The sequence below is a fragment of the Myxocyprinus asiaticus genome, chromosome 30, assembly GCF_019703515.2.
Source record: "Myxocyprinus asiaticus isolate MX2 ecotype Aquarium Trade chromosome 30, UBuf_Myxa_2, whole genome shotgun sequence".
NCBI lineage: Eukaryota > Metazoa > Chordata > Actinopteri > Cypriniformes > Catostomidae > Myxocyprinus > Myxocyprinus asiaticus.
The window spans coordinates 27520581-27534837 of NC_059373.1; the positions used below are offsets into that span (position 1 = coordinate 27520581).

Sequence of the window (14257 nt, forward strand, 5' to 3'; positions counted from 1 at the left end):
ATAGTTTGTATAGTCAATCTCCAAAACATTTTCCATCCTGGCAAATTAAAGACAATCTTGGAACATCCTTACGCATGCATCCTCCTCGTAGCAGTTTTAAAATACACTGGAAAGTCACATGTAGAGTATCACATATCCATTGGGTATGAAATAGGAATACTTTAATCTGCGAGCGAGACACTCACAGGGGAGAGGTTGCCCATCATAAGGAATGCGGTGAGGGTGGAGTCAAACAGGAAGGCGATCCTCTTAGTAGGGGCCGCCAGAATACTTAGACTGCTCACACTAGCGGTGTCTGGACAAAAGGGGAAAAAATCAATTAAAAGTCCATTTAATCCCCACTATTATGATTTATGCACTGCTCAAAGCCAGACTAATGTTTAATAAAACACTGCAGGAGAGTGAGTTAATGTCTAAAGGTTGAGTGGAAAAGCTGTTCATGACATAATGAATGCTCTGTTCTCACCCTGGTCCTCCAGGCTGGTGGTATCTGTATCAGTGGCTGAGGAACCTGCTTCCATCACCGGACTGCCACCCTCCCATGATAACAGCATCTTCTGGGGGTCCATAGTGCTCCTGGTTGAAGTAGACAAATGGAGGTGAGCCCCAGTCTCTTATGTATAAAACCCAAAGAAACACTAGACTTTTTTCTTTCTTTCCTTTTTTAACGCCATGCAGGCTTCTATGGCTATATTCATGGCGAGAGCCAGTTTAGTTATTCAAGAGTAAAACTAAAAAAGGTGTTTAAGATACATTTTTTCTAAAAACTTTGAACTGGATTTACTTGATTAAAAACATTTTCAAAAGTGTCAACAGAATAATACAGGTTCCTCAAGTGTGTAGAAGAATTACAGTCCAGTAAGACATGTTTAATGGATAGTGGGCTCTGACAGGATAGGCACTTTGGTGAATTTTCTCCAGATAGTAAAAACTGGTGTGTGAGCCTTGCATGTCCTATCCAGCATCGAGTGTAAGTGACTTGATCCCAACGATTATTAAAAGGGAATACGTGTCTTGTCCCAACAACAGGATTTATTTCCCGTAATTTGTTGGTTAAACATTGATCCATTCTGACTGCCATTTGTTTTTAGTGTATGCGTTTAAAGTTGGTTTTAGGTCTGTGAATGGAATAGAGCATTTTACTGGTTCTGATGATAATGCTTCTTTGGCAGCTCTATCTGCTTGTTCATTTCCAGAGATTCCTGAGTGGCCAGGTACCCAGCAGAAAATAATACTAAAATTCTTTGATTCCAGAGATTACACTTTGTTTAAAATCTTCACGATTGTTGGGTGATCGGTTCTTATAGACTCCAATGCTTCCAGACATGATTTACAGTCTCAATGAACTTCAGTGCTAGTAATAAAGCATTTGCCTCTGCAGTAAAAACTGAACTTTGGTCGGGGATGCGGATGCCGACACAGTTGACTTGTTGCAAAGGCAGCTGCCACTTGATTTCCAGATTTGGATCCATATGTGTATACTGGGATATGTTGTGGGAACACTGCTCTTATATCCAGGAATTGTTGGTAAAATTTATTCGGATGAGTTTTTGATTTTTGGTTTCTTGATAAATCCAGATGGATTTTGGGCCTTTTGAGATCCCATGGGGAGATTTAGCAAAAAAGTGTCTGCTCCAGAATGTTTAGATCCACTTTCAGATTCTCCAGATGGGTTTTTACACGTAAGCCAAATAGACGAATGTGACTTGGTTTTCTTTCATATAGTATTGAATTCTGAATTGAAAAAACTGCTGGATAGGCTGGATTTGCATTATTTGTTTTCAGTTTGATTGCATATTGTAGGGTCAGCTTTAGGCGTCTGATTTCCAAGGAAGGTTCATTGGCTTCCACATATAAACTTTGAATTGGTGATGTTCTGTATGCTCCTAAGGCCAGTCGAATACCTTGGTGGTGAACAGTATCTAGAAGTTGTATATATGATCTCCTGGCTGATCCATGAATGATGCTTCCATTGTCCAGCTTTGAGCGAATCAAGGTTCTGTACAGATTCATAAGAGTTGAACTGTCTGCTCCCCATTTGGTTTTGGATAAAACCTTTAAAACGTTCATAGCTTTAAAACATTTCTTTTTCAATAATTTAATGAGGGATAAAAGACAGCTTGCTATCAAAGTTGATACCAAGGAACCTGTTCTCTTTAACGACTTTGATGGGGACTCCGTCCATAAACAGCTCTGGTTCAAACACTAGACTAAAGGGGCGTTCACATGAACAGTGATGTGCAGCGACAAAGCAACCGGAAGTCATTCATTTTCAGTGAGAGTTGTTGATTTCTGGTGACCACATTTAAAGATGAAAGGCCCTATTTTAAGAGCGCTAAGAGCAGTGCTATGCGATATGTCATATGAGCAAAGTCAGTGGGCATGGCCATTAAGTTTTGGTAATTTCGTGCAAGAATGCAATATGTCGGGGGACTGGGTAGCTCAGCAAGTAAAGATGCTGACTACCACACCTGGAGTTGCTAGTTCGAATCCAGGGCATGGTGAGTGACTCCAGTCAGGCTTCCTAAGCAACCAATTGGCCCGGTTGCTAGGGTGGGTAGAGTCATATTGGGTTAACCTCCTCATGGTCGCTATAATGTGGTTCTCGCTCTCGGTGGGGCATGTGGTGAGTTGTGTGTGGATACCGCGGGAATAGCGTGAGCGTCCACACGTGCTAGGTCTCCGCGGTAACGCGATCAACAAGCCACGTGATAAGCTGGGCGGATTGACTGTCTCAGACGCGGAGGCAACTGAAATTCATCCTCTACCACCCGGATTGAGGCAAGTCACTACGCCACCACGAAAACCTAGAGCACATTGGGAATTGGGCATACCAAATTGGGGAGAAAAGGGGAGAAAATCCACAACAAAAAAAAAGAATGCACTAAGTCTAGGCACAAGTGGGTTTGAAAAATTGTGCGCATAAAGAGCTTATGGCTGGGTCAAGTGTAATTTAATTCTGAGGTTCTTCTCCAGTTATTGCACCATCTGCGCCCTACATAGTCTATTCCCTCAGGCACCGTCGATTTAAACAGAGACCCTGTTTACATTAAGGGTGTGTTCACACTTGGCAGGTTTGGTTCGATTAAAACGAACTCTGGTGCGATTGCTGATAAAGATGCATTTCCAGTGATCTGATCACAAATGGTCAGCCCTAAATACAGGTCTAAATGGGTTGCAAAGCATTTTGTGATTGGATCACAAAAACTACATTCAAAGGTACATCCACCCCTCACCTGTCAAAAAACCGCTGCGCTAAAACAATGCTTTAAAAGGAAATAACCGTCTGAACACAACATTTTAAAAAGCAGAACAGCGCTTTGCGGCACATAGCGCTTTGCGGCACATAAAATACATCAACAGTTTGCGTGCATACACCTACAGATAGCACAAACACTCTCACCCATGCCCACTTGCGCTTTGCGAGGGCATGAAAACTGCCCTTAGAATTAGTGTCATGAAAATTAGATAAGGCATTGGGTACGGTCATTGCACGTTGCGCTGCACCAAGCGCGGTCATGAAAACAGAGCCCAAAGTGTGTAATTTCTTCATGTGGTTCCAAACGGAATTGTAAAAATAATGACTGTTTTCAAACTTTCCACTCGTTTTCCATTGGTGGGTTGAACAGATGGTCTTGCCAGAAACTGTGAGTGATTTAACTGTTCTATATGATTTGTCTCTGCCCACATGCAGGTATTTTTAATTTTAAAAAAAAACAATGTATAGAAAACATGTCAGGAACTTTATGCATTCTAAGAGTTTGATTTATGCTTGAACGCCTTTCATCTTATTCAAGAAATGATGCATTGTGCATTCCTAACATTTATTTTCAAACACTTTGCCTTCAGAATGTAATTTTTCTGCTGTGAGAATTCAGTTCTTGTTATCTTATTTTTACCAGAAATACATCCCATTTGCGATCAGATTTTCAAAAGGCATTGGCAGTAACATTAGGGCAGTAAAACCAGGCACTACAACCAACAATACAATACTTAGCAGCATACAGCAATAAAAACCACTGCATGTGTGAACACCCCATCAGGCTTGAGAGTTCTTGAACAGCAAGAGATTTGTTTGTTTCTCAGACTTAGACCAGCATTGAAAGCATATTCATCAGTGTCAGGTCTGTTTCCAGATAAAAGACAACATACTTGAGTCTATTGACCGAAGGGGCACTCTTCCACGAGGGGTGCAGCTGGTCTGGGCTGATCACCTGACCCTTTTTGATAGCGAACCCCAGGCGGCAATACATGGACACTGCATTCTAGCAAAGCACAGAGAAAACTCAATACTCATTCAACATTCACACCCAAACCAGTGATGGATTATTAACTTCTATTATAAAATGTTAACAATATTTATTTATAAGGAAGTCAATGTGTTTGGGAAGCATCCACAAACCATCATGAATTATTCATTGGGATATTGGAAAAGCTCTCTGACACACATTATCATAGTGGTTTCAGGCCAAAACACAATATTCATTCTGGCCTTTTCACTTGACAACAAGAACATAAAATCAGTAACATCTGATTTTGGGGCAGAGCCAACCAAAATTAAGGTCATGAATACATATTCCCTGATTTTTGCCTAGATCTAGAATGCAGAATCTTTCATGTTTCATATTCATTTTACATCTTACATCAGATTTATTTTTTTTTCAAATCCTTAAAATTTCTGCTTATTTCCAGGTTTAAATTAGATTTTGTATCCCAGATTTCCAATGTGTGTTTGTGCATAACTCAAAAAATCATGTTCGTAATATGCATACACTGACGCCAATGGATCTATTCATAGAGACCCTATGCCAGCATCATTTGTCCTAAATAAATAGATTTTCACTAATAGGATGACTGGAGGGAAGGACCAGTTTCATTCTATTCATCTTAGCAAAATGTCAGTGAGATAAAGAAAATGAATAGTGACTATCCCATATAAAAATAAAAATTAATTGGTGAAGATTGTGTCCTTTGAGCCACATCAGTTTTTGCTTTTTCTTAATAAGAGAGTTATGGCTTTTCATGATGGATCTCATGAATAAGCTTGTTTTCCACTCTGTCAAATACTGAAATGGGGCTAAACAGAAACAAAGGACATTTTTTAATACACTGGCTCAGTCTTCATCCTCCACGGTCATACATTCAAAGGACTCATTTCACTAGCCATCAAAAGGCCAAAGGATTCGGAAAATTGCCTCTCAGTTCTTTTGCAAGTAGCGCCGGTACATCCTGGATTCAACTCCCTCCCAGTCAGCTATACAGGCATCATTTTAAATCAAACATTCCATGTAAATGGCCTTCAATTTTCATCTCTGCACAACACATACCTTCACCAGGCCCAAGTCAATCTCCAGTACATTAGCCAGCTGAAATGACAAATAGAAAAGTGGTATGAGACCATCTAAAAGGCAGCCAAAGAGAAAGACCGCAGAAGAAGGGCACTGCAAAGAGAAAACCATTATGTTGAATATGTACCTCAGACACATTAGTCTGCTCATCGATGGAAACGAAGATTTTGTAGAGAAGCGTTTCGAAATAATCACCCTGGACTCTGTTCATGACGAACCCCTCGAGCGGCGGCACTGAAAATGAGAAGCGACAGGCGTGTGGGTGTGTCGTCTGCCCTAAATGTTTTCTCTGCCATCCGTCCAAATGGATCTGTGATTATCCCATTATCCCTTTCGGATCAATGATGCTCCCATCTGCAATTGTGCACGATCTGTGGCTAAGAGAGATCCAGGATGGATGGGCTAAATCCTTTTTTAAAAGGGCTGCACCATATAAACAGCCTTTGGGTCTGATATCAACTTGCCAGAAAGACTACAAATAAAGCATAAAACCTGCATATTTATTTGATGAACTGCAGTGCATACCTGATATACAGCTGTCATCTGATATGGGCACATCAAGATATATATAGCCCCGATTGTACAAACCTGAAAGAAAGTATACTAAATACGTCAGTCTTGAGAACAGTATGACCAATCTAAGCAAAGTAATCACTATTTTCAGAGTTCACAAATTTTTCGACCAATGAATTTCGATGATTTTTTCAGTCATTCGTGACTACTGGAATAGCATAGAGAAAACGAGACAAACAGAACATTTCCAGCTGATTAAGGGCGTTTTCCAAATGGCATTTAAGCGCCATTGAAGGGCACTTTGGGAAGGGGACGCCACTCGAAAGTTGTTCCAAACAAAAGTAAGAAAGTTAATTATTTCACAAAGGACTCTATCACAAGACTTTTAGTGAAAGCTACATTTAAACTGTGCTCCCTTCAGAGTGCCCACATCAAGAGCTCTGTCTTTCGTAGTGAGTAGGGCATAGGGATGATCACTTTTGATTGGAATTCGCCTTAAATATTTAAGAGCTAAACATAACTAAAAATAAATCATAAAATTCACAATAAAAATGTAAATGATATTTCCATGACTTTTTAAGATTTTTATTCATTTCCATTACTTTTCTAGGCCTAGAAAAGTCATTTTTAAATTCCCTGATATGTCCAGGTTTTCCAAGACTGTAGGGACATTGCATCTTGCTTTAAACTTACTACTAAAAACATGAAGATTTATCAAGTACACTGTCTGTTCATGTATAGACCATGCCCTCGCTCAGGCCTAAAAATTTCAAATGGCCATTTATTTAAGTTGCCGTCTATCAGACCTAAACAGCCTCAACAACACTCACTCAGAACCACATTGTACTCCATTGATCCAGCCAGCTGAGGTCCAGAATCGATCATCTTATCAATGGCTGTCTTCTCTGCCACAGAGCAGATCTGTAATCAACCCAGCACAATGGCAATAAAACTCAAGGACACATATATTTCCATCCCGCTGCAAACTTTCAATTGAACACATATGAGAGCTTTTGTCTGCATAATTCATTCAGGAGAAAAAATTTGGCAGTTGACAATAATCTGGGTTTTTGTTCTCATGTTTTGTTCCAATTTATCAAAAATAAATTCAAGTAACTTAACAGTGTGTTAGAAATCATCAAAACCAAAAAAAACAAGAGCACTGAATGATTTCACATCATACATCCAGTAGTATTAAATTAAAAATTAAGTTCCATTCTCAGTCATTCCATTTTAAATAACTTTGCAATTTTTATTCTCAGAAGCCTAATATACAGTGGGGTCAAAGCTTGTAGTTTTATAGTTCTAGTTTTTTTTTTTTTTTTCAATTTGGAATGCCCAATTCCCAATGCGCTTTAAGTCCTCGTGGTGGCATAGTGATTCGCCTCAATCCGGGTGGCAGAGGATGAATCTCAGTTGCCTCGGTGTCTGAAACCGTCAATCCACGCATCTTATCACGTGGCTTGTTGAGCGCGTTACCTCGGAGACCTAGCGTGTGTGGAGGCTTCACACTATTCTCCGCGGCATCCATGCACAACTCACCACGCGCCCCACCGAGAATGAACCACATTATAGCGACCACGAGGAGGTTAACCCAACGTGACTCTACCCACCCTAGCAACCAGGCCAATTGGTTGCTTAGGAGACCTGACTGGAGTCACTCAGCATGCCCTGGATTCGAACTTGCGACTCCAGGTGTGGTAGATAGTTCTAGCTCTTTATATTTTTTAATAATTATAAATTATAACATGAGCATAACAATTTGAGTGAAAAGCTGAACTGAAAAATGTACATAAATTTCAGAATTTCTTAGTATTTTTTCTGGTCTCCTTTTGTTTAGAATGACAGCATGCACTTGAGCTGACATGGACTCCACAAGTTCGTTCAAAACTGGAAGATCCATGTTATCACAGCATAATTTGAGAATTTTCCAAAGAGCATATCTGACCTTTTGAATAAAGTTAAAATGGTTTGCAACATGGTTGCAGAAATGTTTATTTAATTAATGAACTAGTAATAGTTCTTCTTCTCCATTTTACATCACGCTTCTTTGTTTTAAATTTAAAAAATTATTTACCATAGTTATTTAGAGAATTAAATTATTTAAATCGCCCAGACCTTTGGACTCCAATGTAAATAGGACAACTAAAAAAACATGGCTAAGTTGATCTGCCTCACCCTGATGTCATCCTCTGTGATGTATCCGGTCTGTACCACCCACCAGGGCTCCACTGTGATCTCCACAGGTTTTGTTGGCAGGAGATCCCGAGCCGATTTCCTCCGGAAGAATTTCTAGCCACAGACAGATGCTGCTTAGGCAACAGTGTGAGGTTATTATCAGGTGTACAAAGAACTGCTCTCTATGGACTACAAGATCTTTGATCTTCAAAGAGACCCATGAAACTATCCAGATTTGAAATGTCAACATCATGTTGAAATCCCAGGAGAGCTTCCAGGGAAGTTAACTGCAAGAGTTTAATTGATCTGCAGTATAAAACCGAGAATGACTTACTTTGGAAGATCTGCACTGATTCATCAGGTCAATATACTGGTTTCTGCCTATCCCGAGTAGCCTCAGACCTGAAAGATCAACAATTATCAATAAATAAATATGCTAATAGGCCCTTAACTAACAACTGACTTACTGAGGATACCAAATATACTTCTATGGCCCTGTTTACACCTGATATTACCATGCAATCCAATCACAAATGGTCAGACGAGACAGATTACAAGTGGTAGTAACAAGCATCTTAAATGCGTAAGATTTCCAGGGGAGGTTCTTTCTAATTTTGTGACTACATACATCACTTACTATGTCAGTGTGTTTTCGGAAAATCGGCACACTTGCTTATAAATCTCACCGCAAACGTGATGTAGTGGAATGATCATTGTTATTTTACTTTGATGATAATTGTTGTTATTTTAGCTCCAAGATGAACTATAATTCAGATGTGCATGCTTTACATTACCTGTCTAATTGCGTGTTGATGTAAGGCAAATTAAAACCATTAAATAAATACAAAATACATTAAAACTGTTGTTTTAGAGCAATGGACAGTGTTGGGTAGATTTTTTTTTTTTTTTTTATGTAATCTGGTACCAATTACAAATTACACAACTAAAATTGTAATCGGTAATGCAATCTTTTATATCACACTTTTTAGGTAATGTAATCTGATTGATTATTCTAATCTGATTTTTGGATTATTTATTGCACTTTTTGATGAAGTCTTATTCTCTTTTCATTTAACATTAGTAAAATCAAGCAACAATTTGCTATTTGTCCATCCCCATCCTTGTTGATTAAATCCAAAAGCATTTAAACGACTCATAAAAAGTTTGACAGGTACTCATATAAAGCCTGTTTACACCTGTATTTAGCACTGTCCACTAATGTTTGGATAAATTGAAACCGAATTTAACACCAAGTGTAAATTGGGCCTATGGTAGGATATCATGGCTGTATTTTAGTGTTCTCAAGAACCTCAGTAACTTTAACATGTTCCTCTATGCCAAATCCTTCCCTCCTGGGGCCTCAGCAGCCTTTCCCTCCCCATGAACAAAGGCACAGAGGTCTGAAGATCATTAGAGAAGGCCAAGCCTGACCACTACAAGCCAGGCATGATGCCAAATGCAACAGGGAAAGCTGTGAAGGACAGGGAGAGCAGCCTCACTTCAGGCAAAGAGATTAGAAAGAGAGACCCATGCATAGCCTGCTGACTACCTTCTGTCTATCCAACTTAAAGGGCAAGTTACCTCTGCTCTAGAGCAATACCACCCATGTGCAAGGAAAACACACAGGAGCAAAATCTGAGAGCATGCAGCACATATAGACAGCAACAGTGGATGAATTGCTCTACACAGTGCTGCATCTGTGATTTGCCCATTTTTATTTCATATCTTAGTTTAATGTTGGGCTTTTATGCAGATGATTTTTACAATCAAAAGCTCTATAATTGATCTCTAATTGTACCCAGATGTTTTGGAGTACAAATGTATGTATGAGTGGTTACATTGTAATGTAGTCTTCTACAAAATTCACTTTAATGTGAAACTGCATTCTAGAATGTTGACATCAATTCCCATTGGATGTCAATACGCCAGGACGTCCTTAGTTTGAACAATGATAATTTGCACATAATATGTGATGGTTAGCCTTTTCGTCTTCAGTCTAGTGCAGTTAGCCTGTTTAAGACTTGCTCCTAAACAAAAATTCCTTTTATGTTAACTTGAACATCAGACACTATTGTTCTCTATGCTATAATTTTTTTTTTTTTGTCTAAATCAATTGATGGATTAATTTTTGAGTTTCACTACATTGTATCTTGATCAGATTAAATTAAAAAACGGCACTTTTTTATGTAATGCAATCATAGCTGAACAAAAAAGCCTAATAAAAAACAGGATTACTCTTATAGTCCACTCTGGTTATAACTTACATTTCAAAATTTCTTCTAACACAATAGCAAAATGGTTTCATTAAAACATTTACTAATACGATTAGGAAGAGCTGTTTCAATGCGTTCTTAATGAGCGCTGTTAGGCTGTCTCATGTGGCTTGTGGCCTTGTTATTGTGCATGAGCGATCAGCAATAGTAGCAAATAATGATTTTCTGTTCTGGCAGCGAGAGAACTTACAGTCAGCAGCAGTGAAGTTGGGCAAGGAATCATAACTCTTCTCACAGTTCATGATGTCCTGAATGAAGTGGAAAGAGAGAGGGTTAAATCGTTTATGGTGGCACAGAGCATGGCATCATCATGCACTTGAAAGGGTTTTCTGAAAACTCCCCCTATCTGCCACTGGTTGTTCAAAAAGGTAGTCCCGCCCCAAACACATGCCATTTGTTGAGCCAATGTTGCTGTGTCGGGCTGGTTGGGATGCCTAAACAAATATATCAATGTTAAACACCACAGAGATGATGTTTAAACTCTTCTGGGAAATCATCCTAAGAATGGCTTACTTATAGTTGTCTTGGCATATAAAGTTGGGGTAGGAGAAGTCGTTTAAAAGAATATTAGGCCTATATTCCAGTTTCAGTAGTTCAAAGTTAAGCTTAATCAACAGCACTTGTTTTTTGCGGGATTACAGGGTTTACGGCATTAAGTCGTCAGGGCAACGAAGTTCTAAGATTTGATATAATTTTAAACAGAAAAGGTTAGTAAGTGATTTAATCTCACTGAAATCATGTTAATACTTATATTGTTTACATCTTGTTGATCTACCTTTGAAACAGCGAGTATTTTAACGTTTACGGATTGGCCCCCATTCATTTCCATTATAAGTGCCTCACTATAACCCACATTTTTAAAATACATTTTGATGGTAGTCAACATTATGCCACAAATGCTGTCGACTGAGCTTAACTTGTATTGAACCCAGAATATTTCCTTAACATCATGAAGATCACATATTTCATCTTTCTGCAACTTTATAATAACTGTGATGACTGATTTTTAAAGCTCAGCTCTCACAGCAAGGACAGTCCTAAAGGTACTGTAGATCTGATTATTAAATTAATACATTTATAAAAGTCAGTCAGTACAGTGACAAAAGTAGTTACACAGGTTAAAACATACACTGGCTTTTTAAACAATGCAAAATGAAAAGCAGGCCTGCAATAAACTTCTCTAGCTATTTTATGAGATGCATGAGTCATCTACAAAAATCCTCATAAACCCACACAAAACACTACCTGTTCAACAAATGCACCTGCCTGGAGCATTGTCAGAATGCAGAACTTCTACAACAATGTGCATTAACAATAGAGTGACAATAATACGGTACATTAAATGGTTCTCTATCATTAGAGGAAAATAACACTTGTAGACTTTCAGACTAGACCAGTAAAACGCTTGGTAGTTAGTCCTGTTCTACCACACGTTTTTTTCACAGCATCAGGGGTAACTGGAAACACAATTCAATAATAAAATTTGTTGGAACTGTTAAATAAGAAAAATCTAATCTAACTCTCAAGTATTTATTGCAAAAATGGTTAAAGATGTGGCAAAACCTCCATGATGCTGATGTAGTAGGAGAAAGGAGTGACCCGCAGACCCTTGACCATGATATCAGACAGGTGGTAGGGATAGAGCATCAGATGCTCTCGGCTGTACTTCAACAGCTCTTCGTAATACTTGCGTTCATCCTTCTTCACGTGCCTGACTGTTAGAGACAAGGGTTTAATGGTGTTATAAATTACAGACACTGACATCATTATTTCACTATAATTACACTTAATAACAAGAGCTATTATTTGTGTTGAGAGGCCAGGCCAAAGATGGAGAGGAAAAAACAAACGGCTCGGCACACTGTCAGAATGAAAGACTGCAGTTGTGGAAGAGGAAAGCAACAGACTTCTCCGTTCATATTAAGCTTACCTAGGTTATTGCGGAAGCGTAGCTGGTTTCGGATACTGTAGAGAAGAACTTGCTTGTCATACTCACGCTGCGAGTTTCCAAGGCTCTATCAATAAAGTAATAACACAATACAAAAATGGCATTATAGATATAGATATGAGGGAAAGTCCATTAACATTTACTCACAAAGGATTTAAGACTATATGCATGATTTTTATATTTCATGGCACCACTTATGAGAACAGAGTGAATTTATCTGAGTGACAGGCAGTCTGTAGCCATGTCAGAAATTATTCTTTTTTTCTTTCTTCTTTTTTAAAATTTTTTATCAAAGGGCAATATTTCCCCCTAGATTTGATTTTCAGGGGCATTTTTACCATTATGAGGGCATTTTTTTCCTAGCCATTTAAAGCAAACTGTCTCTAATCCACTGGCTTCAATTTAATCAATTCATTAATGTGAATTTTCAAGACTGTGAATGTATTTCCTCTAACCCTAAACATTAAATCAACATTAAGTAATATTGTATGCCATTATATGTGTAACTAGGACTATAATTGAATATTACAAACTATATCAGATGTTACAAATACAAATAAATAAACCTGCTTTTTTAATTTTAGGGGTGTTTTTGCTGGCATTTTTGCCCTGAGCCACTCTTAATTTCTGACCCTGCTCTGTAGTAAAGAAAATCACAAATGGCATCTCTTTCAGATCTCAATTATTTCCTAGACAGCAATGAAATTAAATAAAGAATTTTTCTGAAGTCTCCTGCTTCTCTCTCTCTCTTTTTTTTTTAAACAAAACAACCAAGGTATCTCACACGTGTCTCCTCTAGAGTTTCAGAAGAGATCTTGACAATATCTAAAACTGTGCTCAGACTGCAAACAATGTTTAAATATAATTTTAATATAAACTCATCATTTCACATCAGATTGTTCCAGAATCACATTATCTGGACTATGCCATCCATATTCATTTTATAACTCTATTCTCATAATGTATGTCAACAATGGCCTTTATTGTTTACATTTTTGTTTCCATTCTCTGAGCAGGACATATTTTCACTTATATCACACCAACTTTATGTTATATGTATTCAATATATTCGAACTGAGAAGCAACTGCAATTGTGTTTATGACATCCAATCCGTAACACAATCTAGTTAATTGCATCCCACATGGATCTGCTGGTACATTGCCACATGGGCCAGTAGTGTCCTACTACAGAGGAATCTGATGATGTGTGTGTATTCACGGATGAATGAGTGAGATGAATGACAGAATCAATGGAAATCCTGATGATGATGTGGATTATGATGCAGGTAGGCAGGCAGTGATGCTGTCGAAATTACTCCAGGGGCAAGTGAGCTCAGATGGTGTTTGATAAAGACGTGTGTGTTGCTGTGTTACTGTACCTGTTTGACATTAGCAGGCAGCTTGTTCCACGGGTAATTCTGCCTGATGTGAAATTCAACGTCCGTGTTCATCGCTGTGCTCGAGCTCCGCGGTTATTCACACGGATAGAAGCGGGCTTTCGGGTAAGTCCCAGACGACTATACCCTCCCGGTACTTATTCAGTGGTTAGACACCGTTACGCTATTGAAAATCTACTGTAGGGATATTATTTTACCGTTTTCAGTGAACGTCCACTTCCTTGTTGTATTTTAATGCGAGCATTCGTCACGCTTCTGGCTGTGTACGTCACTTCCGCTCAGCGTGTGACGAAAGGAGATTTTTTTTTTTTACCCAATTACATGACTATGATCACTTACATGTCAGTAAGAATATATCGATTTAATACAAATATAATAAAAGAAAAAAAAAGCAAACAAAAGCAGACAAGGCTTCTTTAATAAGAAAGGCTACATTTGGTAATCCTTGTCTATTGAAATAAAATAAAATAAAAATTTCAGAAAGATACATTTTTTATACCCAAAGACATAATTGTCTTCTAAGTCGATCCAAAATAAATTCTACTATAAACTCAGTTGAAAATAAACGAACAACAGTCTCCTTCTCCAAACCGCAAAAAT

General features: G+C 38.4%; 1 protein-coding gene across 1 annotated transcript in view; it reads right to left on the reverse strand.

Annotated features, from left to right (window-relative positions):
* The window catches only part of fam91a1 (family with sequence similarity 91 member A1), a 34058-nt gene extending 20139 nt beyond the window's left edge, over positions 1-13919 (reverse strand). The window contains exons 1-13 of the mRNA XM_051663064.1: positions 13640-13919; positions 12243-12327; positions 11876-12027; positions 10503-10560; positions 8374-8441; positions 8040-8153; positions 6692-6782; positions 5874-5936; positions 5476-5582; positions 5328-5366; positions 4153-4265; positions 467-576; positions 186-295 (exon numbers count right to left, since the gene is read on the reverse strand). Of these exons, the coding sequence (XP_051519024.1) occupies positions 186-295; positions 467-576; positions 4153-4265; positions 5328-5366; positions 5476-5582; positions 5874-5936; positions 6692-6782; positions 8040-8153; positions 8374-8441; positions 10503-10560; positions 11876-12027; positions 12243-12327; positions 13640-13711 (1182 nt within the window). The 5' untranslated portion in view covers positions 13712-13919. The remainder of the gene's footprint in view (positions 1-185; positions 296-466; positions 577-4152; positions 4266-5327; positions 5367-5475; positions 5583-5873; positions 5937-6691; positions 6783-8039; positions 8154-8373; positions 8442-10502; positions 10561-11875; positions 12028-12242; positions 12328-13639) is intronic.
* Between the last annotated feature and the right edge of the window lie 338 nt (positions 13920-14257).